This window comes from Folsomia candida, unplaced genomic scaffold (genome assembly GCF_002217175.1).
Source record: "Folsomia candida strain VU population unplaced genomic scaffold, ASM221717v1 Fcan01_Sc011, whole genome shotgun sequence".
Lineage (NCBI taxonomy): Eukaryota > Metazoa > Arthropoda > Collembola > Entomobryomorpha > Isotomidae > Folsomia > Folsomia candida.
The window spans coordinates 355,489-375,873 of record NW_019091203.1 but is presented as its reverse complement, the minus strand read 5'-3'; the positions used below and the strand labels follow the sequence as shown (position 1 = coordinate 375,873).

The 20,385-nt window shown below is 36.4% G+C and overlaps 2 protein-coding genes across 2 annotated transcripts; both read left to right on the top strand.

The window, feature by feature from the left end:
• The first annotated feature begins 4,890 nt into the window (after nucleotides 1-4,890).
• LOC110854944 (facilitated trehalose transporter Tret1) lies at nucleotides 4,891-12,412 on the top strand. The gene is made up of 10 exons (XM_022103370.2): nucleotides 4,891-5,099; nucleotides 5,922-6,055; nucleotides 6,912-7,071; nucleotides 8,783-8,906; nucleotides 9,906-10,110; nucleotides 10,254-10,374; nucleotides 10,444-10,721; nucleotides 11,295-11,370; nucleotides 11,497-11,588; nucleotides 12,176-12,412. The coding sequence occupies exons 1-10, from the start codon at nucleotides 5,063-5,065 to the stop codon at nucleotides 12,329-12,331; spliced, it is 1,383 nt and encodes a 460-aa protein (XP_021959062.1). The 5' UTR covers nucleotides 4,891-5,062; the 3' UTR covers nucleotides 12,332-12,412.
• A 6,179-nt stretch (nucleotides 12,413-18,591) lies between these two features.
• Nucleotides 18,592-19,293, top strand: LOC118437012. Its single transcript, XM_035855754.1, has 4 exons — nucleotides 18,592-18,718; nucleotides 18,804-18,966; nucleotides 19,030-19,141; nucleotides 19,209-19,293. The coding sequence occupies exons 1-4, from the start codon at nucleotides 18,617-18,619 to the stop codon at nucleotides 19,261-19,263; spliced, it is 432 nt and encodes a 143-aa protein (XP_035711647.1). The 5' UTR covers nucleotides 18,592-18,616; the 3' UTR covers nucleotides 19,264-19,293.
• The last annotated feature ends 1,092 nt before the right edge of the window (nucleotides 19,294-20,385 follow it).

Here is a 20,385-nt window from a genome sequence, read left to right as displayed (position 1 = left end):
TTTCACAGATTTCACTCCGATATGAGCTAAATTTTCGAACTTGTGGTCCCACTGAGGACCTGGAATCTTACCTGCTTTCCGGTCATGTTAAAATAATCCAATCGTATTTTGGCAATTGTACTCAAACCTTGGAATCATCCCTGGGCTCGAGAGAACCTCAATTTTTTAGAGCAAGACGAAAATTGTCACCCAATCATAAATTGTTTTTCCTGTTTCCTTCTAAATCCATCGACAGCTTACACTACCTTATCACACGTTCCGGATATGGAACTGATTCAAGTTTCAGAGTCCTATTTTACGTCGTAGTTAAAGAATTGCACTACTTTTTTGACGCATTTCTTGATCTGAATGACATTCCGGAACCAAGATTTATTTGTCCTCTAGTATTTTTGGAGATGACTAGGGAATACATAAAATCTGGACATATTTTGTGCTACATGTGTCCCGAGATAAGCAGATTTTTCCGCGTTGAGTTGACCAATGATCCCGGCAGACTGATTGAACTTCATGTGAGGCTAAATTCTAACGGAAATGCAGGAGCGATACAAGTTCACCAGCTAACTGAGAAAATTTCTACGCCCAAACAAATTCAGGAAAATTCAAGGCTTGCAAAGTGTGAAATATATTTTAGCTCAGAGCCAAAATGTTCCCACGGATTTTACGTTATTTTACAGATTGCGATGGAGAAATTAAATATTACCAGGGCGGAAGGTAAGAGTTTTTGATAATTTCCCAGCTAGTGTAAATCACAGATTTTTTTAAGATATTTAGTAATTTCACTTGTTCATTGTGTATAAGGGACCTAACATTTGTGTTAGTTCTGTAATTTTCACACGCTTATGTAAGCGATTTGCAGACACTTTAATTTATTCGCCAATTGATATTTCCATGCTTATGTATAGTAGTAAAAAGCTCTGGTGTAAAACTTTGACTTTGGAGTTAGCATGCAAGTTTGAGGAATTCGGACGATGAAGTAACTTAACGACGTCAAATGACAAGGCAAATTTGCAATAACAGATGATGCCATAACTTTACTACGTCAGGCAATGAGATAATTGTACTTTGTCAGATGATGCCATAACTTTACTACGTCAGGCAATGAGATAATTGTACTTTGTCAGAGGATGCCATAACGTTACTACGTCAGGCAATGAGATAATTGTACTTTGTGAGATGATGGCATAGCTTTGCTACGTCAGACAATGAGATAATTGTACTTTGTCAGATGATGGCATAACTTTACTACGTCAGGCAATGAGATAATTGTACTTTGTCAGATGATGCCATAACTTTACTACGTCAGGCAATGAGATAATTGTACTTTGTCAGATGATGCCATAACTTTACTACGTCAGGCAATGAGATAATTGTACTGTCAGATGATGGCATAACTTTACTACGTCAGACGATGAGGTAATTGTACTGTCAGATGATGGCATGACTTTACAACGTCAGACGATGAGGTAATTGTACTGTCAGATGATGGCATAACTTTACTACGTCAGACGATAAGGAAATTTTAGTCAATCCCATCATATGTGCAATAAGGTTGCCCTGTTTTCTGAAGACAAGGCGAGTTTACAATGTCAAACAATTTCAGACAGGGAGACAAACATACATACTAAGTCTGCGTACGAAAACCGTTGTTTCAATAGATTTTGGGCACTCAAATACGATGCGTTAAGCATATGATCATCCACTATCAGCACAAAACCCAAAATTATATATTACAAATGCTGCACGGCTATCTATTTTTTATGCAGTATTTATATAATCATTACGCATTGAATAGTGCACCAATAATACCAAAGCGCTATTTCTTATATATTCTAGACGTTAAATCGTGCTCTCCATACGAGGACTCTACCTGGACAGCTCTCTTACTTTGCTGGGGAACATTGGAAATGGGTGCCGTGGACGAACTTTCGGACTACAACCCTGTCCTCATAGCTGGTTTCAACCAGCGGAGGTTACACCCATTCTACTGCGTACAGAAAGCGACCTTCACCGCACCAAAGTGGATCTGGTTCGTGACCCCGTTCGACTGGGAGATTTGGGTCCTTCTCGCAACGTCCCTAGTTTTATTTGGCCTTATCCGTCAATCTGTGCGGGCAGCCTTCGAAATTCTATTCTACTTTTTCTACGAACCTATCAGACAAATTGACCGATGCGGAATGTACACACTGCCCAGTCTTATCTTCATCTCATTCCTTTCTTATCACTACGAGTCCTTCATAACCACAGATATTACCGCTCCACTCCACATTCTAATATACAAAACTACGAAAGACTTGGAGCTCGCTGGGTATAAAATGGTTATCCCGAATTTAGGGTCTTTCCCACTGGGGGCTTTTTTGGTGGGGAAGCAATACAAAAAAATCATGGGGAAAGAGATCACCACAGACGATATACTTGTCGATCATGAAATTAATATTTATTTCAGTACCTTGAAATACGCATGGTTCGATAGAATTGCAACGTACCAGGGATATATTCACATTCAGGACGAGATTTTCACCAAGTTGGGAAAAGCAGAGGTAAAAGTTCGTACTGATAAGGTTTCCTGTTTTGTGACGGAGGAGGTCTTCGAGAACTTATCGACTCGGTTATTGGTGTACGGCCCGTTAGCGGGGGCTAAATTGGTCAATAGAATTTTAGTCTCGCATGGGGAAAGTTGGATTTGGAATAGGTGGATTAACATGAAGTGGACCGATTTCGTGAGACGGTTGAACAAGGAGAGGTTTCAGGTAGATTATGTAGAGGAATCTCAACGGGTACAGGGGCTTAAATTATCAGAGTCGATTGGGTTAATATTCATCGTGCATGCTGTGGTTTTATGTGTTGCAATAATTATTTATTTGGGAGAAGACTACGGAAGAATTGTGGGAATGTTGGTTCATTTTTTGGGGAGGGGGAAGGAATTAATGGTCAAATTATGGCCAAACCTAAAATACAGGATGATACTGAAGTTAGGAGATTTGGTAGTACCGTTTCAGACCAAATAATAAATGCTAAGTGTCGGGGTTTTCTGTCAATCTGGAAGAACCTTCAGATATGGGAAAATGGTGTTATACTGTATGACTTATATTTATGCACAGTTTTATATTTCGATTATGGCAAAGTTGCAATTTATTTGGAAAACTTTGATTTTCGTCAAGTCCCTACTGCATACGTGGAGTGAACTTAACCGGATGCATCCGGTTAAGAATAGATAAGGGTTACCTACCATCCGGATGGTAGGTAACCCTTATCTATTCTTATTTCAAAATTTATTAATGAATTTGTTCCTCTATTTTCTAAAATATGTATGTATCTATGTATTGTCGCTATGACATTGAATAAACACTGTCACATGTCACAGACTTTAAATTAAACTGAATAACTCTAATATGTAAAGGCTTAATTATTTCGACAATAATAAATTTGTCAAGCATAACGTATCAAAATTTGTGTCACCGCATTAATTAATTGCACTTGACTAACTAATCTAGTTAAACCAAAATTAGACTTTCCATTACAATGGGGGTGATAAATAAGTAAATAAATAAATGGTGATCAATCACCACGCTAACTAGCTCTATAATATTTCACCTTATCCGAAATCTATAAAGGCTTATCTTATCCCAGTATATGTAAATAAGTGAGATGTGTGGTGCATGCATATACAAAAATAAATTGCTGAAGTTATAATGAAAATATTTACAATACATCCTTAAATTTTCCAGAACACAATGTCATACACTTAAATTAAGCCAGATTTCTCTTATAATTGTGCAGAAAATATCCCATGAGTTATTAATTAACTGATTACACTAAAATTTAGAATGTTTTTTAAATTTCTGTGTTTTGTATAAGTTAACACTACAGTTCGCTTTTATTTTTGATAAATTGGGTTTTTCTGGATATTTATATGAACACAGGGTGTGGTAGTGTCATTCTATAAATAAGCAGTCGGCTTCATATTTACCTACATGTCCCAAATATTTCAGTGGTTGACACCAATCCACAATCTTTGTGATGGGCTGGTCATCAGCAGAATTTATTCCATTCTTCTTTTTCCCAATTATTTACGCTTATACAATTGGGCTCGTACATACGTGTTATCTTACTTATCAATTTGCAACTTGTATGTTTTGGACAAGAGTGTCGTGCCCACTTTAACCTTTCTCGTACCATATGTATGCCAATTATTCACACATGCGCAGCTAATTAGTAGAATTTTATATATTTATCAACGACCCATGATTACACTCTTAGAAACTTCGTATTGAAAAAAAACCTCACGGTATTGATACGTGACTCTACCGCTTTGGTATTAAACGGTTATATCGGTAAATAACCGGTATTGAAATTATACCTCATAGTAGTAATTTTAATACTAATTGGTATTAAATTTTTTATCACATAGTATTATTTCAATACCGGATCAATACCACGCGGTAGAGTCACGTATCAATACCAACGGTTATTGATTTTTTTAAGAGTGTAGATATTTGGCTTGGGCATAGAATGGAAATATAATATTTGAAATATCTGTATTACAAATTCTGTAACACATAACTTGTTCCGTGGGACTAAATAATCACCACCCAGAAGGACACTACAGTCTAAACAAAAAATAAGTAAAATTGATTCCAGGTTAAGTAAAAAAGAGGATTGCACAGCTAAAAGATAACATTTATGTATAGTGTGTGTTTTGGTAGCGTGGAGGTTAAACTTGATATCACTCGATATTCTTGTCCAATTAATTTTGTGTCTGAATAACTAATACCTACTTATTAAACAAAGATCGGTATGCATTTATCTCTTTGATTAAACTTACACGACCCGACTGATTAATTGTTTCACGCGGTATGCAAATGCGGTGAGAGTGGTCTGTCTTACATACATATCGGACTAAACTGAAATGTATGTATTGTCTTACCAAATAAAATCTGTACTTATCTTAACACTTTGTAGTTAATTTGCCAGTAACGAACCGACTTTTGTCCGTTTACCAGCCCATTTGTCAAGTCAGGAATTTACAGGCTTGCATAGACGGGGTTTAATTTTGATTCTCAAGATGGACAAAAGTACCCAAATTTACGCCGCAACCGCTGGTAAGTTTTACTGTATGTGACCCCCTAAAACAACGCTTCCACACTCACTAATATCCACACACAAAAAAAACAACGCTTCTTCGTCTTCTTCTTCTCTATCCCAACCCAACACTATTCCCAATTTCAAAATGGCATCTCTCCTCTTCTCCCTCTACTAAATCCAAACACTAAAATTTTCCCCATTTCTCTTCACTCTCTCCTATTTCTGTCTCTTTCCGTTTTTTCTCTCCTCTCTCTCTAGTTTTCCGAACCTTACCATCCCAGAAAGGAGGGCGTATCGACCCATCGTAGAGAGAGATTCTCCAACACCTGTTGAACTTTTATCCCCACTGACCAAGTGTTTTATTTTAAGCTTTTTATAAAATTTATAACTTTGTTAAAAAAATCATAGAGAACTGAACAAGATATAAAATGTTCCCATTGAGCTATCGATTACAAAATAAAGCCTTTAAGGAAAAAATCACAGGAAGAGTTGAGAAGTGGACTTTTTTGTCTTGTGACCTTTAAGCTTTTTCACATTTTTCAAAAACAGGGACGGTACCCCATGACAATTCCGGGTATTACCTTGCAAATTTTGAAGGTGTTATCATGGCCAATGTGCGAAGTAGATGGAACTCTTTTTCTACCGTACAATTTAATTTTCTCCCCATTGTATATGTATATGCATAGTATGTCCACGTCTGACGATTTGTTTCCAAATTATTATTATCATTGCCAAAAGTGTACCCTTTTTATGTATAACTTTTGGATCGATTAATTACTTTTTTGAAACTGCCGACTTTACTAAGTATTACCTAACGATGAAATATATTTCTTCTTCAGCCACGCTCGGAGCATTTGGTTTGGGAACCGTGTTAGCATGGACGAGTCCAGGTTTGCCCAGCATGAGGAAGGATTCAGATGACTTTCGTGACATCAGCACAGGGACAGAGTCTTGGATCGGCGCAATCCTATGCGTGAGCATCAACATAAGAATGCGATATTAAATACCACTCAAAACAAAAATTTGTTAAGTTAACACCACCGGTGTTAATATATTACTTAACCGCCTTGGTTGCAATTGTGATTCCGAGTGGTAATGACATTATAACTACCCGTATTAAAATCATCACAACTCGGATACAACATTTTAACCAAGGCGGTTAAGTAATATATTGCCACCGGCAGTGTTGATTTGACAAATTTTTGTTTTGAGTTTAGAAGAAGAAGCGTCCCCACAAACAAAGTGTCAAGTTTGTCCATTTTTTTCAACCAGTTGGAATATTAATTTTAGTTATGTAAGCCATCATAAAAATTGGCAAAGTTAGTAAGCTTTCCAAAAACGCAAACCAAATTGAATTATATATTTTTGTCAAAAATTGAGCCAAAAGTTCAGAGGATGTTGAAAAATTTGTTTACGAAAAAGTGTTTTTCCTAGATCGGAAAAAGGCTCGTGACGACTTTATCCTTCAGGGGACAAAATTCGTTCAGGCATCATTTAGCCTCCTTCTGGTGCATATCTACTTTTAAAGATGTGTGTAACTGGATTGACAGATGTCTCTAACGCTTACGCCCATAAAAATACACTAAATTTCAGGCTGAATCAGAAAATGTAATTGTTATTGGTTTAAGTTATAGTTTTAACAATCTTGTTTCAATCTGCCCCAAAATCTTCGAAAAACCATGAAAAAACACCACAAAAACCTGCAAATACATCTTAGGTTTTTCTGCAAATTTAATACCCCAATCCGGGGTAGCGTACCCTGCTTCGTAAGACACGGCGCATCGCTGATCTACCCGTCTAATAATTCATCAATCAATTTTATTTAACAGGCGGGCGCGTTTTTTTCCGCACCGGTTGTTGGCGTCTTAATGGACACAATTGGTCGAAAACCAACAATGATGATTCTTTCCCTTCCCTTCCTCCTCGGCTGGCTGCTCATGGGCTTTGCTACAAATTTGGCTATGATGCTCGTCGGTCGGTTCATTACAGGTAAATAAAGTTACTAATTACTTACTCTTCGCGATCTTTTGTATAAACTCTAAAAAACATTGTGCTATACTTAAATACCCCCCGGGTAAGGAAAACCCCGGGGTTTTGCCATTGAAAACCCATACTAGGGTTGCCGCGGGTAGCGAAAATGCTACCCGTTACCCGACCCGCAACCCGCTGCCCAACTACCCGTACCCGCACGGATACCCGTTACTCGCTACCCGTTATGAAAATTAATTTAAAAACTAGCCAACCTTCAGAATAAATTTGTTTTAACCAATTATTTGTTCATTTGGGTTGATAAGTAGTTTTAGATGCAAAAAATTCATGCCATAATTTGCTAGATGTCATTAGTTGTTCCTGAAACCAAAATGTTTGGCTTACAAGGGAACCGTTTGCAAGCTACACCAGGATCTACTAGCTAATTATATCAAAAAAAGTCAAGCCAAAAATTAGGAATTTACATGACACTGATATTTCCGGTGAGTGACCCCTTTGAAGAAAACTATTGGGGGGGGGCAGAGTTCAAAGTCCACCATGTTATCTTCCAGTGGAGGAAAAAGAACGTGGAGGAAAAAGAACGTAACGTGGTTCCTAATTTTTGGCTTGAATTTTTGGTATAACATGCTCCATAATCTTTGTGTATGTAGCTTGGAAAAAGGTTCCATTGTTGGTTTGATTTTTTTTAAATTTTATTTTAAATGAAGTTTTCATTTAAAAATAAAATTTTCGCCTTGAATCGGATTGAGGTTTGAAACAAACATATCGTCAGTCTTACATAAATAAATACACACAAATACAAGTCCAAGTCCAAGTACTGATATTTTAGATCCACAAATTATACTTGAGAAACAATAATTTCTGGACGCGAAAAGTATTTGAGGCTGTTGTAGAATTCTGCTGCTACCGAAAAGTCACGATCGCTATAAGCGCATGTTGATGGAAAATGACAAATTTTGAATTTCATAAATACTAAAATCATACTTCTGTAAATGTAAGGCGTGCGATGACTTCTGACTTCGTCTGTGAGCCAGTTTATGGCCGGAATCGAATAAAAACTGAACTACCCGTACCCGTGCGGGTAGTTCTCACTACCCGCAGGTAACAAGTACCCGCAAAAATCGTGCGGGTATGCGTATGCGGGTAACGGGTACCCGACCCGTTCCCCGCGGCAACCCTAGCCCATACCCCGGGGTTTTACCTGGGCTAAGCGGGTAGTCGCGGTTTTGGGGCAAACTGAGTCAATACCTCATGTATTACGTTATGAAAACAATCTACTTTCAACAATTTTCTCACAAACCAGTTTATTAATTACATTTCAATATCTAATTAATTGATACAATTCTCAGTAACGTGCTGTTATCATATATTGTGATCTTTTTTTAATTCGAAACCCCGACTACCCTGGGTATTGCTCATTTTGTCTACCCCAAAACCCATCCAAACCCGCAATACCCCAATACCTCAAAATCTCGGGGTAGCATACCTCAGACTGCGTAAAAAAGTGGATGACTCCACAGTTGGACAAAATTTGTCAAACCGTTATACAAAATTTATCCTACGGTTAAGCATATTTTATCAAAAATGTTGTGTCATCCTCGTTTACACTACATAAATCTTGGGCAAATTTAGTAAAACTTTTATTTAAAGGGTATAAATTATCAAACTGTTAAATATTTTAATCCAAACTAAGCAGAGTTTTGATGAATAGGATTTTGTGGTGGCGGGTTCTCCCTCGTGGCTCCAGTGTACATTGCAGAAACTGCGCAACCCGAGATACGTGGCGCTTTGGGTTCTGGCTTTCAGCTCATGGTTGTCCTTGGAATTTTCGTTGTGTATGGTTTGATAAAATATTGCCCGCCATAGGCTTTATCGCTATGTAAAAAAAATCCCGAATTTAAAAATTCAACCTTAGGTTAAGTAATGGGGCCCGTTAGACCCACCCCAAAAATTTAGCTTGCTTAGAATTCCACTTGATCAAGCGAGAGCGATTTAAATCTGGGTTTCCGCCCAACAATTTGAGCAAGATTTTGCCCGAACCTTAAACATTAGAACAATACCAGACCAAAAATAAAATAAGAGGCACTAACTACCCTAGAATCTCGCAGGTTTATTTTATATCCTCCAATGAAAATACATATGATGTATTCCAATCAAAATTAATAATTTCGCCAATCATTACATGCTCATTAATTTTTTTTGGCAACAATTTTCATTAAAATTTCCAACAAAATAATTAGCTCTTCATATTTGAGTCGCAATAATTAAAATATTAATTGAATCTCGCTTATCCATATTTCCGCTGGCATATAATGGCATATTATATACATACATGTTCACATTCATTCATTTAATGATGAATCAATAAATTATTTATTCAATATTCAAAAATTGAATGAACATTGAATGAATATTTTATTCTGATTTTTAATAAATGAATATTCAATGAATATCTATTCAATTCGTGTGAATGAATAATGGATGAATTTTTTTCATCATTCATTTTTTGCTAGATGCTTAATACATATATAGGGAACGTTGAGAAGTTCATCTAGTCTTCTGAATTTTGAATAAAATGAATAATGAAGGAAGGGTGAATAATGAATAAATGTTGAATAATTGATGAATATTTTTTTTACAAATTATGAATAAGGAAGGAATAATTTTTTTCAAGGCTTTCAATGAATGAACTTTAAATGAATGAATATTGTTTGAACATGTATGATTATATGATAATCTTCTCTGTGAAATTTCTAACCAAGCCAAGTTCTTTAGATGTGACCGATGGACCATAACATATAATTTCTGATAAACAATGCAAATATGATTTTTAGAAATGTGCTCGGGAAATTGGCCGATTTTCAGTGGATTTCCTTTATCTGCGGAGTAATCCCTCTCGCCTTCCTAGTTGCCATTTTGTTCGTGCAGGAATCACCCCGATACTTGTTGATGAAGAAGAAGGAGGCAGAAGCGAACAAGGCTCTTAGTTGGTTTAGGAGGAAAACTTCATCCCAAAAAGTCGAGGAGGAGCTGAGCATCGTTAGTACCCCATGAACTTATGATGTGTGCATAAAAATTAGCCCCTATTTTTTTATGAAGAAATGGGTCTCCGTTATAATTATAAAATACAATTGTTAGTAATATCCAAATTTTACGTAAATTTGTCACTTGGCGTATTATAGATTCAAGCCGGTGTGACCGAAGCCCTTACGAACAAGGCTAAGCTGAGTGATTTAAAACTGCCGTTCAATCTTCGCCCTGCCCTGATAATGTTTGCCTTAATGTTCTTCCAACAGTTGTCAGGTCAGTAAGTAGCCAAAGGTAAAAAATTGAAGAAACTAAAAAGTTAAAACAAGTTTTATCATATTTAAGGTATCAACGCTGTGATTTTCTACACCTCGACTATTTTTTCCGATGCCGGGTCGGACATGGATCCCTTGGATTCGGCCATAATCGTGAATGGAATGCAGATCGTAGCCACGTTGGCAGCCGTCTTTCTGGTGGATAGACTAGGGCGGAAAATTCTGCTCACGGGTTCAGCCGCAACCATGTGCGTCTCTCTGGTCTTGTTGGGTTTGTTCTTTCTTCTGAAGGAGAAAAATAAGGCTGACAGCATTGGTTGGCTCCCACTGGCGTCCCTGATAATCTATGTAAGTTTAACTGGCTTTCAAACAAAATTAAATTAACCATACTCTTAAAGCGATGGATTTTACCTTAAGAAATAATTTGTTTCGCCCCTTAAATCGTTTAAATTAGTCCCAATTGCAGCTCTCCCAGGGTAATTTGTGAATTCCCATGTATGGCCGCAAGATAATTATGTTTTAATCCAGCTCAGGCCACTATTTGTACAAATAACCTTAATCTAATTGTAGTAACAGTGTTCAGAGAGATTTTGTCACGTTTGAGACAAAAGAATTTGATGGATATTATACTATGTATATTCCCACAATATTCAATTTATTACCATCGTCTCCTACAAATCGTATCAGAATTGCGCTTTTCAAGAAAATAGTATTTCAAAGTTAAAATCTACCTCTGAAATATAAATGTCTCAATTTTTTTCATAAATATTTACAATTTTCTATAGGGTAAATCCGGAGTGTGATAGTAATTCGTATTTACATGTAGGCGGCCTCATAAAACCACCCAACATTGTTGCGAATTTTCATAATTGGGCTATGTATGTACATGTACTGAATAAATAATTAAAATTTTACTCACAGATTTCAGCATTTAGTATGGGATTCGGCCCACTTCCTTGGATGATGTTAGGTGAATTGCTTCCTGCCAAATCAAAAGGTAGATGACAACATTTTAAGAAGGATCCAACACTTCTGTCGAATTTGGTTTAAAGAAGTTTTAATTAAAATGCAAATATTTACACTGTCACATTTAATCATTTTACCTCCTAAAACTTATAAATAGGCTTGGTCGCCACGATGGCCACCATGTTCAACTGGTTTCTTTCCTTCATTGTCACCAAGTTTTACTCCGATTTGCTAGCAGAAGTCGGTGCGGTAAGTTGGTAATTGTTGTTATGAACGACATACTTTTAAAAATAATATTACCCTCTTGAAAAGTATGAAACTGTAGTCTGAACTCTATATACGCATGTTAAATATGGTATAGCTTTTGTATTCCTCACTATTCGTTTTATATTCCGGGCAACTTCGGGCTCATAATGGAGCAATTTTACAGAATCAGAAATAGAATTTTAACACTATTTTTAAAATAAAATTGTATCAGTAACGTAGCAATGTGTAGCTTGAGGTATGGCTGGATTCCATCGGTTAAATTTTTAAATTAGCAATAACTTGTTTGATAGTAAATAAGTTATTAGAATTTTATATTATGTAAATTACACCACGTCAAGTTCGAGTTTTAGGCATTATCGCGATTACGTTGATTTTTTGATTTGATTTGATTTATTACAATGAGATCCCCCAATTCTGGGATCTTACATCTCAAGGGATCATAGTCATATTGTTGTTCTGGATTTAGTATAGTTTACTTAAAATAGAATTCAGGCTATACTTATTTTTCTAAAGGGTGACTTCATCTTTTTAAGGGTGTAATAAGATTGATAATCTTTTCTTGCTACTAGCCCGCCTGTTACTGGGGGTTTGCCGCCGTATGTGCTGTGGGGATAGCATTTGTCATCATTTTCGTCCCTGAGACTAAAGGCAAAACATTGGATGAGATCCAGGAACATTTCGGGGCGCCTCCTGTCCTGCCAATCGGAGAGGATGCGAGAAAGTAGTTTGCACTTGAGAGAGATATTGTATGATTTTAAAACGTGCCAAAATAAACTAAGGGTCCTATTTAATTGATCATAATTTAATCGTTTTTGCGACTATAGTTAATACTTTTTTCCCGAATACTTGCTCTCATGAGAAAATCATAAAATCCGAATTGACCATGACAGAGAAAAATCTTGTCTTTCGAGAAACTCAAGCTATGGTGGCAACCAAAAGCTTCAAATTTATTTTTTTTTTCAAAAATTGTTGAAATTTTTAAAGTTTATAAAACAGCAATTTTAAAGTAATCTTAGCGTTTATTATCAGTGACGATTTATCACTTCTGGGAAATTCGGGTACGAATGCAGAACAAAATACTATATTTTGGGTAGAAGACATATTTCTGTAAAAACACTTACACACCTATTACATCTGGAGTGGTATCAAATTATGAACATTCCCCATAAAGAAATTCAACTAAAATATTTGGAAACAAGAAGCCACCGTGATTATGTACTTACTATGTTGCGAAACTACGAACATTAAAAGAAGAGTACAATTTTTGAAAATTTCTCAAACATTAGCTCTCCTCAGTGACCTCGAAGGGCGATGTCGCAACGTAAAATTCACGATTAATTTAACCTCATCTGTACGGTGAAGAATCAATCGTAATTTTCCGATCACCTGAGCTCTAGCGAGGTCACTGAAGAAAAGTGATGGTTGACAAATTTTCAAAAATTGTACTCTTCTTTTAATGTTCGCACCATATTGTATGTATATTTTACAAACTTATTCTAAGGTGAGGCAAGATTAGACTATGCTTCCATGTGGTACGAACCAAACTTGGTCGGAGATTTCCTACACCCTTACTTGAGGTTTCCAGCTAATTCGCAAGATTTACAAAGGATTAGGACGAGACAATATATAATATAAAGGGTGTTAATAAAGTCCGATCCCATGCATTTTTTGGAGCGTGGTTGTTACAAATTCAGCTGGAACTTTTGAACCAGTGAAGTTATTTATTTCAAATTTTTACCATGGGAGGAACAACTAAACGTGTAAGTCATGAGCATCTTAGAGTTGAGATACAAACATTGCATCAGCAGGGGCTTAAACCTACAGAAATTGTGCAAAAATTGGGCTGCAGCCGCAGAACTGTTTGGAAATGGAAGAATAAAAATTTTGTCCACGACAAAAAGCGACCAGGGCGACCCAGAAAGGTGTCACCTACCACAAAAAGAATGATTAAAAACAGACTTTGCAAGAAAACCGGTAGTTCATTACGTAATTGAGCAAGGGAGTTAAATGACTCAAAACGCTATAAAGAGAAGAAGAAGCAAATTAACTGTGTGACCGTGCAAAAATTTGTGAAAACTACGAAGTGGGGTCACACAGCTTACAAACTAACCAAAAAAACCTCTCATGTCACAAAAATATATCGATGACCGTCTGAAATTTGAAGAACTCCTTCAGAAAAGTGGCCATTTGAGTGAAAAAAGACTTGGTGAAGAATTGCGCAGTCACATCCTTTGGACTGACGAATCTATTATTGAACTATATCCAAAATTGAACCAACAAAATGTTCGTTACAGGACAGAAAACAAATCGGATGTACCATCAAGAGCGATCCCAAAATTCGGGCTTAAAGTTATGGTAGCGGGTGGATTTTGTGCACGTTGCGTGACCCCTCTACATATCATACCAAAAGGCCAATCAGTCAATGCAAAGCATTATATGGAAAAAATATTACCTATCTATTTCGATAGCATGGGGAACAAGGAAATATTTCCGAATGAAAGAAAAATAGTTTTCATGCAGGATGGTGCTATAGCCCATACAGCAAAAGCGAGTTTGAGTCTCATCAAGACGCAAGTTTCAACGGTCTGGAGCAAGGGGGTGTGGGCCGCTAACGGCCCAGATTTGAATCCCCTGAAGAACCAGTGGTCCATACTTAAGGAAAATGTATACAAAGAGCCACAACCCCGGACGAGGGAAGAGCTAGTAAAAAAAAGTTCAAGATGTATGGAATTCGATTTCCAGAGGCACATTGGAAAAATTAGCACAGAGCCTTAAACAAAGAGTTGAGGGCATGGTTAAAGTAAATGGTAACAAGACCAAATACTAAGGTAAATATGTCGAACATTTTTTGTAAGTATCACGGGTAGTTTTTTTTTATACTAGCCTTCACTTTTTTACAGGAAAAATGGGATCGGACTTTATTAACACCCTGTAGTACTTAATAATAATAATAATATCTAATAATAATAAACGGGTTTTATCGCCAGCCCAGCCTATTGGCTAATAAAGCACTAATTCTACATGATGCAATTTATATAACTGAAGTTATTAATTTATAATTCTTTATCTTGAGTCGTATATCATATAACGCAGATTAAAATAATAATAGTTATGTTATAAAGCATATCGTTTAATTTGGTAGGAATGTTAGATAATGGGTTAGTTTAAGTAATAAAACAGCGAGTAAATAGTATCAATATTGCGACTAATTTGTAACGAATATATTGCAGTGAGACTTAAGGTTGTGGAAGTTCAAATTCTTGGATTGTTAGAAAATGGGTTAATTAGCTTAAAAAAGCGGGTACACACATAGACTACTTATAGGTGAAGGAGCACCTGATTAGCAGATTTAGACGCATTAGCGAGATTCAGGGTATTCCTACCTGGGTTTTAATGGGTTGTGTTTTAATTGGTTTTAATGGGTTTTAATGGGTTGTAAATGAATAAAACCCAAAGGGTTTAACCGTGGTAAATGGGTTTTATTTGAGTTTTATTTCCCTAGCAGCTCAACCCGAGAATTCCGCGTGTTAAATTGGTGTAAAATCGTGTGCATTAGGTGTCCGTGTCACACTGGTGTAACTTTTTTGGTAATACTCGTGTTTTTCTCAGCTACAAAATACCAAAATCTAAACAATTCATGAAACACGTGTATATACCACATTAAAACACGAGTATCGAATACGTGTATTTTTAGCGTCGACTTTGAATAAATACTCGTGATTTACACGTTGTAAATTGGTGTATTCTTACGATGACCCAATGCATCTGTCGCGGCTAAACTTAATAAATGCAGGATTACTAACATGTCATTAAAATGGAATTCATTTTTTATTTAAGTTAAATATTTCTAAAAATGAAAAAATCTCGAAATAGACAAGTACAAAGAAACATAAGCGGTGTCATAAGTGATTATAATTTAGTTGTTAAAACTCTGCACCCACCAATATCGCCAGACTTTGCTGACCATCCGGCGACTGAGGATAAAGTTTCATCGTTGGTCGTAGTTGACAATGAAGATCAAGTTGAAAGTGACAGTGATTTTAGCGTAGCGTCACCGTTAAGTGATAACACAGGTGAAAGTGACGAAAGTGATGGTGAAGCAGTTACTAATTTTAAGGCTGAATTAAGAAGTTGGACAATAACTCACAACACCACCGCGACCGCAACGACTGATTTGTTAAAACTTCTGCATCGTCATCATTGTTTCAAATATTTACCCCTCGATTGCAGGACGCTACTTCAAACTCCAAGGACAACAACTATTATTGATATTCCTCCAGGAAAATACTGCTCGTTTGATTGGATCACATCGATCCGTAAAATAATATTACACAATGGCCAGAGTAGTGCAAAAGTGAAACTTCAAATAAACATTGACGGAATACCTTTATATCACAGTTCATCACATCAATTTTGGCCAATTTTAGGCGCAATAAATGAAAATGTATTCGTCATTGGCATTTATTCTGGACAGGGGAAACCAAATTCAGTGAATGAGTTTTTGTCGCCATTTCTTCAGCAGTTGCAAGAATTGCCTAGACCTATATTAATTAATGGCGTTCAATATGAAGTAAAGTTGAGTGCCTTAATTTGTGATGCACCAGCGCGTGCATTTGTGCTCGGAACAAAGTGTCACACTGGGTACAGTTCATGTGGAAGCTGTACTATAAAAGGTTTTTATTATCAAAACCGCGTAATATTTCCGTATGATAGACACCCAGAAAGAACAAATATAACACATCGTGAAAAAAGTGATCCTCAGCATCATAATGAATACTCATTTATGGAAAAAACTGATTTAGATTTAGTTAAGGGCTCGCCTGGTGAATACATGCATTTAGTATGTCTAGGAATTGTGCGTAAGATTCTTCATTTGCTGACAAAAGGAAAAAAATGTCCTGCCAGATTACGGCCAAATCAGATTGAAGAAATTTCAGAAAAACTAGTTAAACTAAAAAAGTACATTCCTCACGAATTTGCTCGCAAACCTCGCAAATTAAAAGATTTAGATCATTGGAAAGCAACCGAATTTCGCCAATTCATCTTATACACGGGACCAGTAGTTTTGAAACAGACAATTTCGAAACCATTATATCAACATTTTCTTTCCCTTCATGTTGCAATAACAATTCTGGCTGATAAAACACTTCATGTCACTCATAATAATTATGCGAATGAGTTGCTACACTATTTTGTTAAGTATTTTGATATGCTTTATGGCCGTGAAAACATGTCATTTAATGTCCACGGACTTTTGCACTTAGCGAATGATTGCATTAATCACGGTCAACTTGACAAATTTAGTGCCTTTAAATTCGAAAATAAATTGCAAGATATTAAAAAGCTGGTGCGATCTACGAATTGCCCCTTGCAGCAGGTGCACAGAAGACTGCTAGAGAGGGAAGACCAAACCCACCACCACGTCAACTCCACTCCACTCCATCCATTTCTCTACTCTGCCTGGTCTTATCATAACTCTCACTTTGATATTAATTGCTCCGTTTTTTACAAGAAATTTCAACACCAGGTGTTTAAATTAAATGCTGGAGGACCTGGTGATAGTGCTTGTGAGATAGGCGACGGCGCTGTTATTATTATAAATACTTTTCTACAGGGAGAGACAGGAGAATTTTTCCTTGGACGACGATTTCAAAACAAAATTAATTTTTACAAAACTCCTTGTGAATCATCTACCATAAATATTTATTTATTATCAAGACTTGGACCAGTCGAGTGCATTAAAATTTCTGAAATCGTCAAAAAAGTGATTTTGTTGCCGTACGGTGAAGAATATTTTGGTGCGCCCCTTATTCATTTATCTGAATCATCATGAGCGAACATTTTGTGCTACTCAAATTTTTGGAGACGGAGGAAATTGAAGTAGTCACTAGTGCGTGGTTATGTAAAAATAATACTCAGTGCGTCTGGCTCAATTACAAAAATCCTGGCAGAATTGTGAAAGCTGTTGGCCTACATATGCCCCCCGAGTCAAACTGGTCAACCCATGATGTCAAGCTACTTGGTGGTGGACACAAATTTGGTGAGCTATTTAAGCTTTCAAGTTTCATTTAAGATTGATTAATTCTTTTTTATTGAGACTTTTTTTATTACGCAGTCACTTATCATGAGGCGGTGAAGAAGCTTCCCAAAGTAATGGACCAGTCCGACGCAGAGGTTGGGAGTGGCGATGGTAAAATTCGAATTCGTCAAGAGGCGCCCAATACATATGAGAGCTCGGAAAGTGAAGGGGATGACTGTCACTCTACACTGCCACCGCCTCCTGCGCCTAATGATAACTTAAGTAAGAACCGTTATGAGATAATAATTAATAATAATTACAGAATTGTTTCATATTAGGTGACTGTATATTTACACATTCCATTAATTATTTTAAAATAATGTTTCAGTGAAAAATGTGAAGTCACTCTTGATTACGCCGGCAGCTAAGAAAGTCACAACTAAAGGACAATCAATTCCTAAAATAAAGCCCAGTAAAATTAGAGAGTCCAGTAAGATCCCGTTTAAATTGTGTTTAGGTGGGTTACACTGGCAAAGTTTATTTCTCAGCATTTATTTACCTTCCATTAATTAATAATGCTATTACGTTTCAGTTACGGAAAACGGATCATCTTTGCCCGGAGTATCAGAAACTGGAAATCCGGAACCGGACATGGATATTCCTGGATGTTCAGCTTCCACCGAAATGGTTCACTTCCTCGGCGTTATGAATGAAAACGAGCCAGTAACTGCACCACCAGTTCCAGAGGGAGACGCAACAAATACATCCCAGTCCTCATGTGAAGACGAAATTTCACTTTCTGGTAGGGAAGTAGCAATAAAAATTTCTGCATAGTTAGCTAACACTGTCTTTGTTTGCGCAGGAAATCAATTTCAGAGTTGGGTGGTCAGAAATGTGGCCATTTTAAAAGCGCAAAATCGTAACATCCAGGAGACACTTGACGCGATATTGCTTAACTTAGATGGAAAGAGAAAGCCGATGATGAAGAAAGATGACGAAAGATGAAGTTCGGCACGAAATTCCACTGAAGAATATGGTCGATGTTAGTAATGCTGCTAATTTTTATGCAGTCCCAAGTAACCGGGAATCACTGGTAAATAATCCTAATCCATTCGTTGCGTCTAAAAATATGTAATGTACAGTTAAATAATTTGCACAATCTAAATGCTAAATTTCAGATTGTAAAATTAACTAAGAGAAAAGTAAGCAATATCGGAAGTTGCACACGCCGGGTGTTATCAAGACTTTGTGCGGACGAATTGATGCAGCATTACAACTGGATTGGGTCCAGGGGTAGCAAAATCGCGTTTTGTGATGCGTGGATGAGACACATTGTATTTGGTAAATTTTCTCTGACTGTAAATATACACGAAATTTTAGTTTAATGGAAGTATATTTTTTTAGATGCGGTTCGTGCGAGTTTACCATTAAAGCTTGTCACCGATGACGAGATGGAAACCACAATTAAAGAATATTTGAAAGGTGCACCTAAAAGATTGAAGAAGAATAATCCGAAGTAACTACACATTACATAGTTATGTTAAATCTAAACTTAATAATTCATTGATAATATATTTAAATAGTGATGGAACACTCCCAAGGGGCGACTCTGAACCCGATGATCAACCAAATGAGTAATTCTTGGACTATTGGATTGTTTTGTTATTTATTTTAATCATAAAGCAATTTAAGTTAAAATAAAGCTGATTTATATAATTTAAATGGTGTAATTGTTGGGTTTATTTAGCATAAAATACGTGTATGGAGAATTTGCAACCACGAAAATTACACGAGATAGTATCTAATTTTATACGTGAATTAAACGAGTTTTCCACGTGTTAGTTTATGGTTTCGTTACGTTTATAACGCGAGTTTTAAACGAGTTTTACACCCCAATTTGGCGACAATTACCCCCAAAATTCACCAACTTTTACACCAAATCAACACGAGTTTATCACGAGATTCGGTGTCCGAAAATAGGTGTTTTTCCCGTGTAATTCTCGAGTTTGTGCTACTAGGGTTGGGTTTTAATGGGTTTTAATTGAGTTTTATCTTCAAGCTACATTCTAAAAGTGGAATATCTCTCCCATACGTTACAAGCCGTTATCTCAACTCACCTGAGCAGTTTATTTCATTATTATCATAATTTGTGAAAATACTTTATGAAAATATAAACAAATTATATAATTTCGGAAGCGATACAAATTCCAATATGGACAAAGGAATTTGTATATGATTGGAATTGAATTTGCAATAATAGCGAATTATTTTTGTTAAATTACTACTTAAAACCTAATAAACCCAATAAAACCCATTAAAACTCAAATAAAACCCACTTAAAATGTCAAACCCATTAAAACCTATGGGTTTTATTACTTTTTGAATAAAACCCTAGGTTTTTCCGAACCCTGGCGAGATTGTATTAATTGTACATATTCTATGCCACTGATTGATCTGATCGGATTTTTGAACCGATCCGATCCGACGGACTAGGATGGGATCGAATTTTTTCTCCGGAGAGGATTACCCATTTTATTAAAAATGGAAACCCCAGAGGATTGATGGAGTTATTTGGTTCAAAGGGCGTGGCAATATGTTTTTTATATAATTACGCAGTCGGTTACATATATATTTACCTGTCATACCTGTCCCAAATATTTTAGTTGTGGACACCAATCCACAATCTTGATGATGGACTGGTCACCGACAGAATTTATCCCATTGTTCTTTTTTATAATTATGTATGCTTATACAATTGAG

Bases quoted from the DNA above. Each gene is read 5' to 3' on its own strand.
- LOC118437012 (XM_035855754.1), top strand. From the start codon at position 18,617: ATGACGAAAGATGAAGTTCGGCACGAAATTCCACTGAAGAATATGGTC. The intron at 18,719-18,803 runs GTAAATAATCCT...GCTAAATTTCAG, and splicing joins CAAGTAACCGGGAATCACTG to ATTGTAAAATTAACTAAGAG. The intron at 18,967-19,029 runs GTAAATTTTCTC...ATATTTTTTTAG, and splicing joins GATGAGACACATTGTATTTG to ATGCGGTTCGTGCGAGTTTA.
- LOC110854944 (XM_022103370.2), top strand. From the start codon at position 5,063: ATGGACAAAAGTACCCAAATTTACGCCGCAACCGCTG. The intron at 5,100-5,921 runs GTAAGTTTTACT...TTTCTTCTTCAG, and splicing joins AATTTACGCCGCAACCGCTG to CCACGCTCGGAGCATTTGGT. The intron at 10,722-11,294 runs GTAAGTTTAACT...TTTTACTCACAG, and splicing joins TGGCGTCCCTGATAATCTAT to ATTTCAGCATTTAGTATGGG.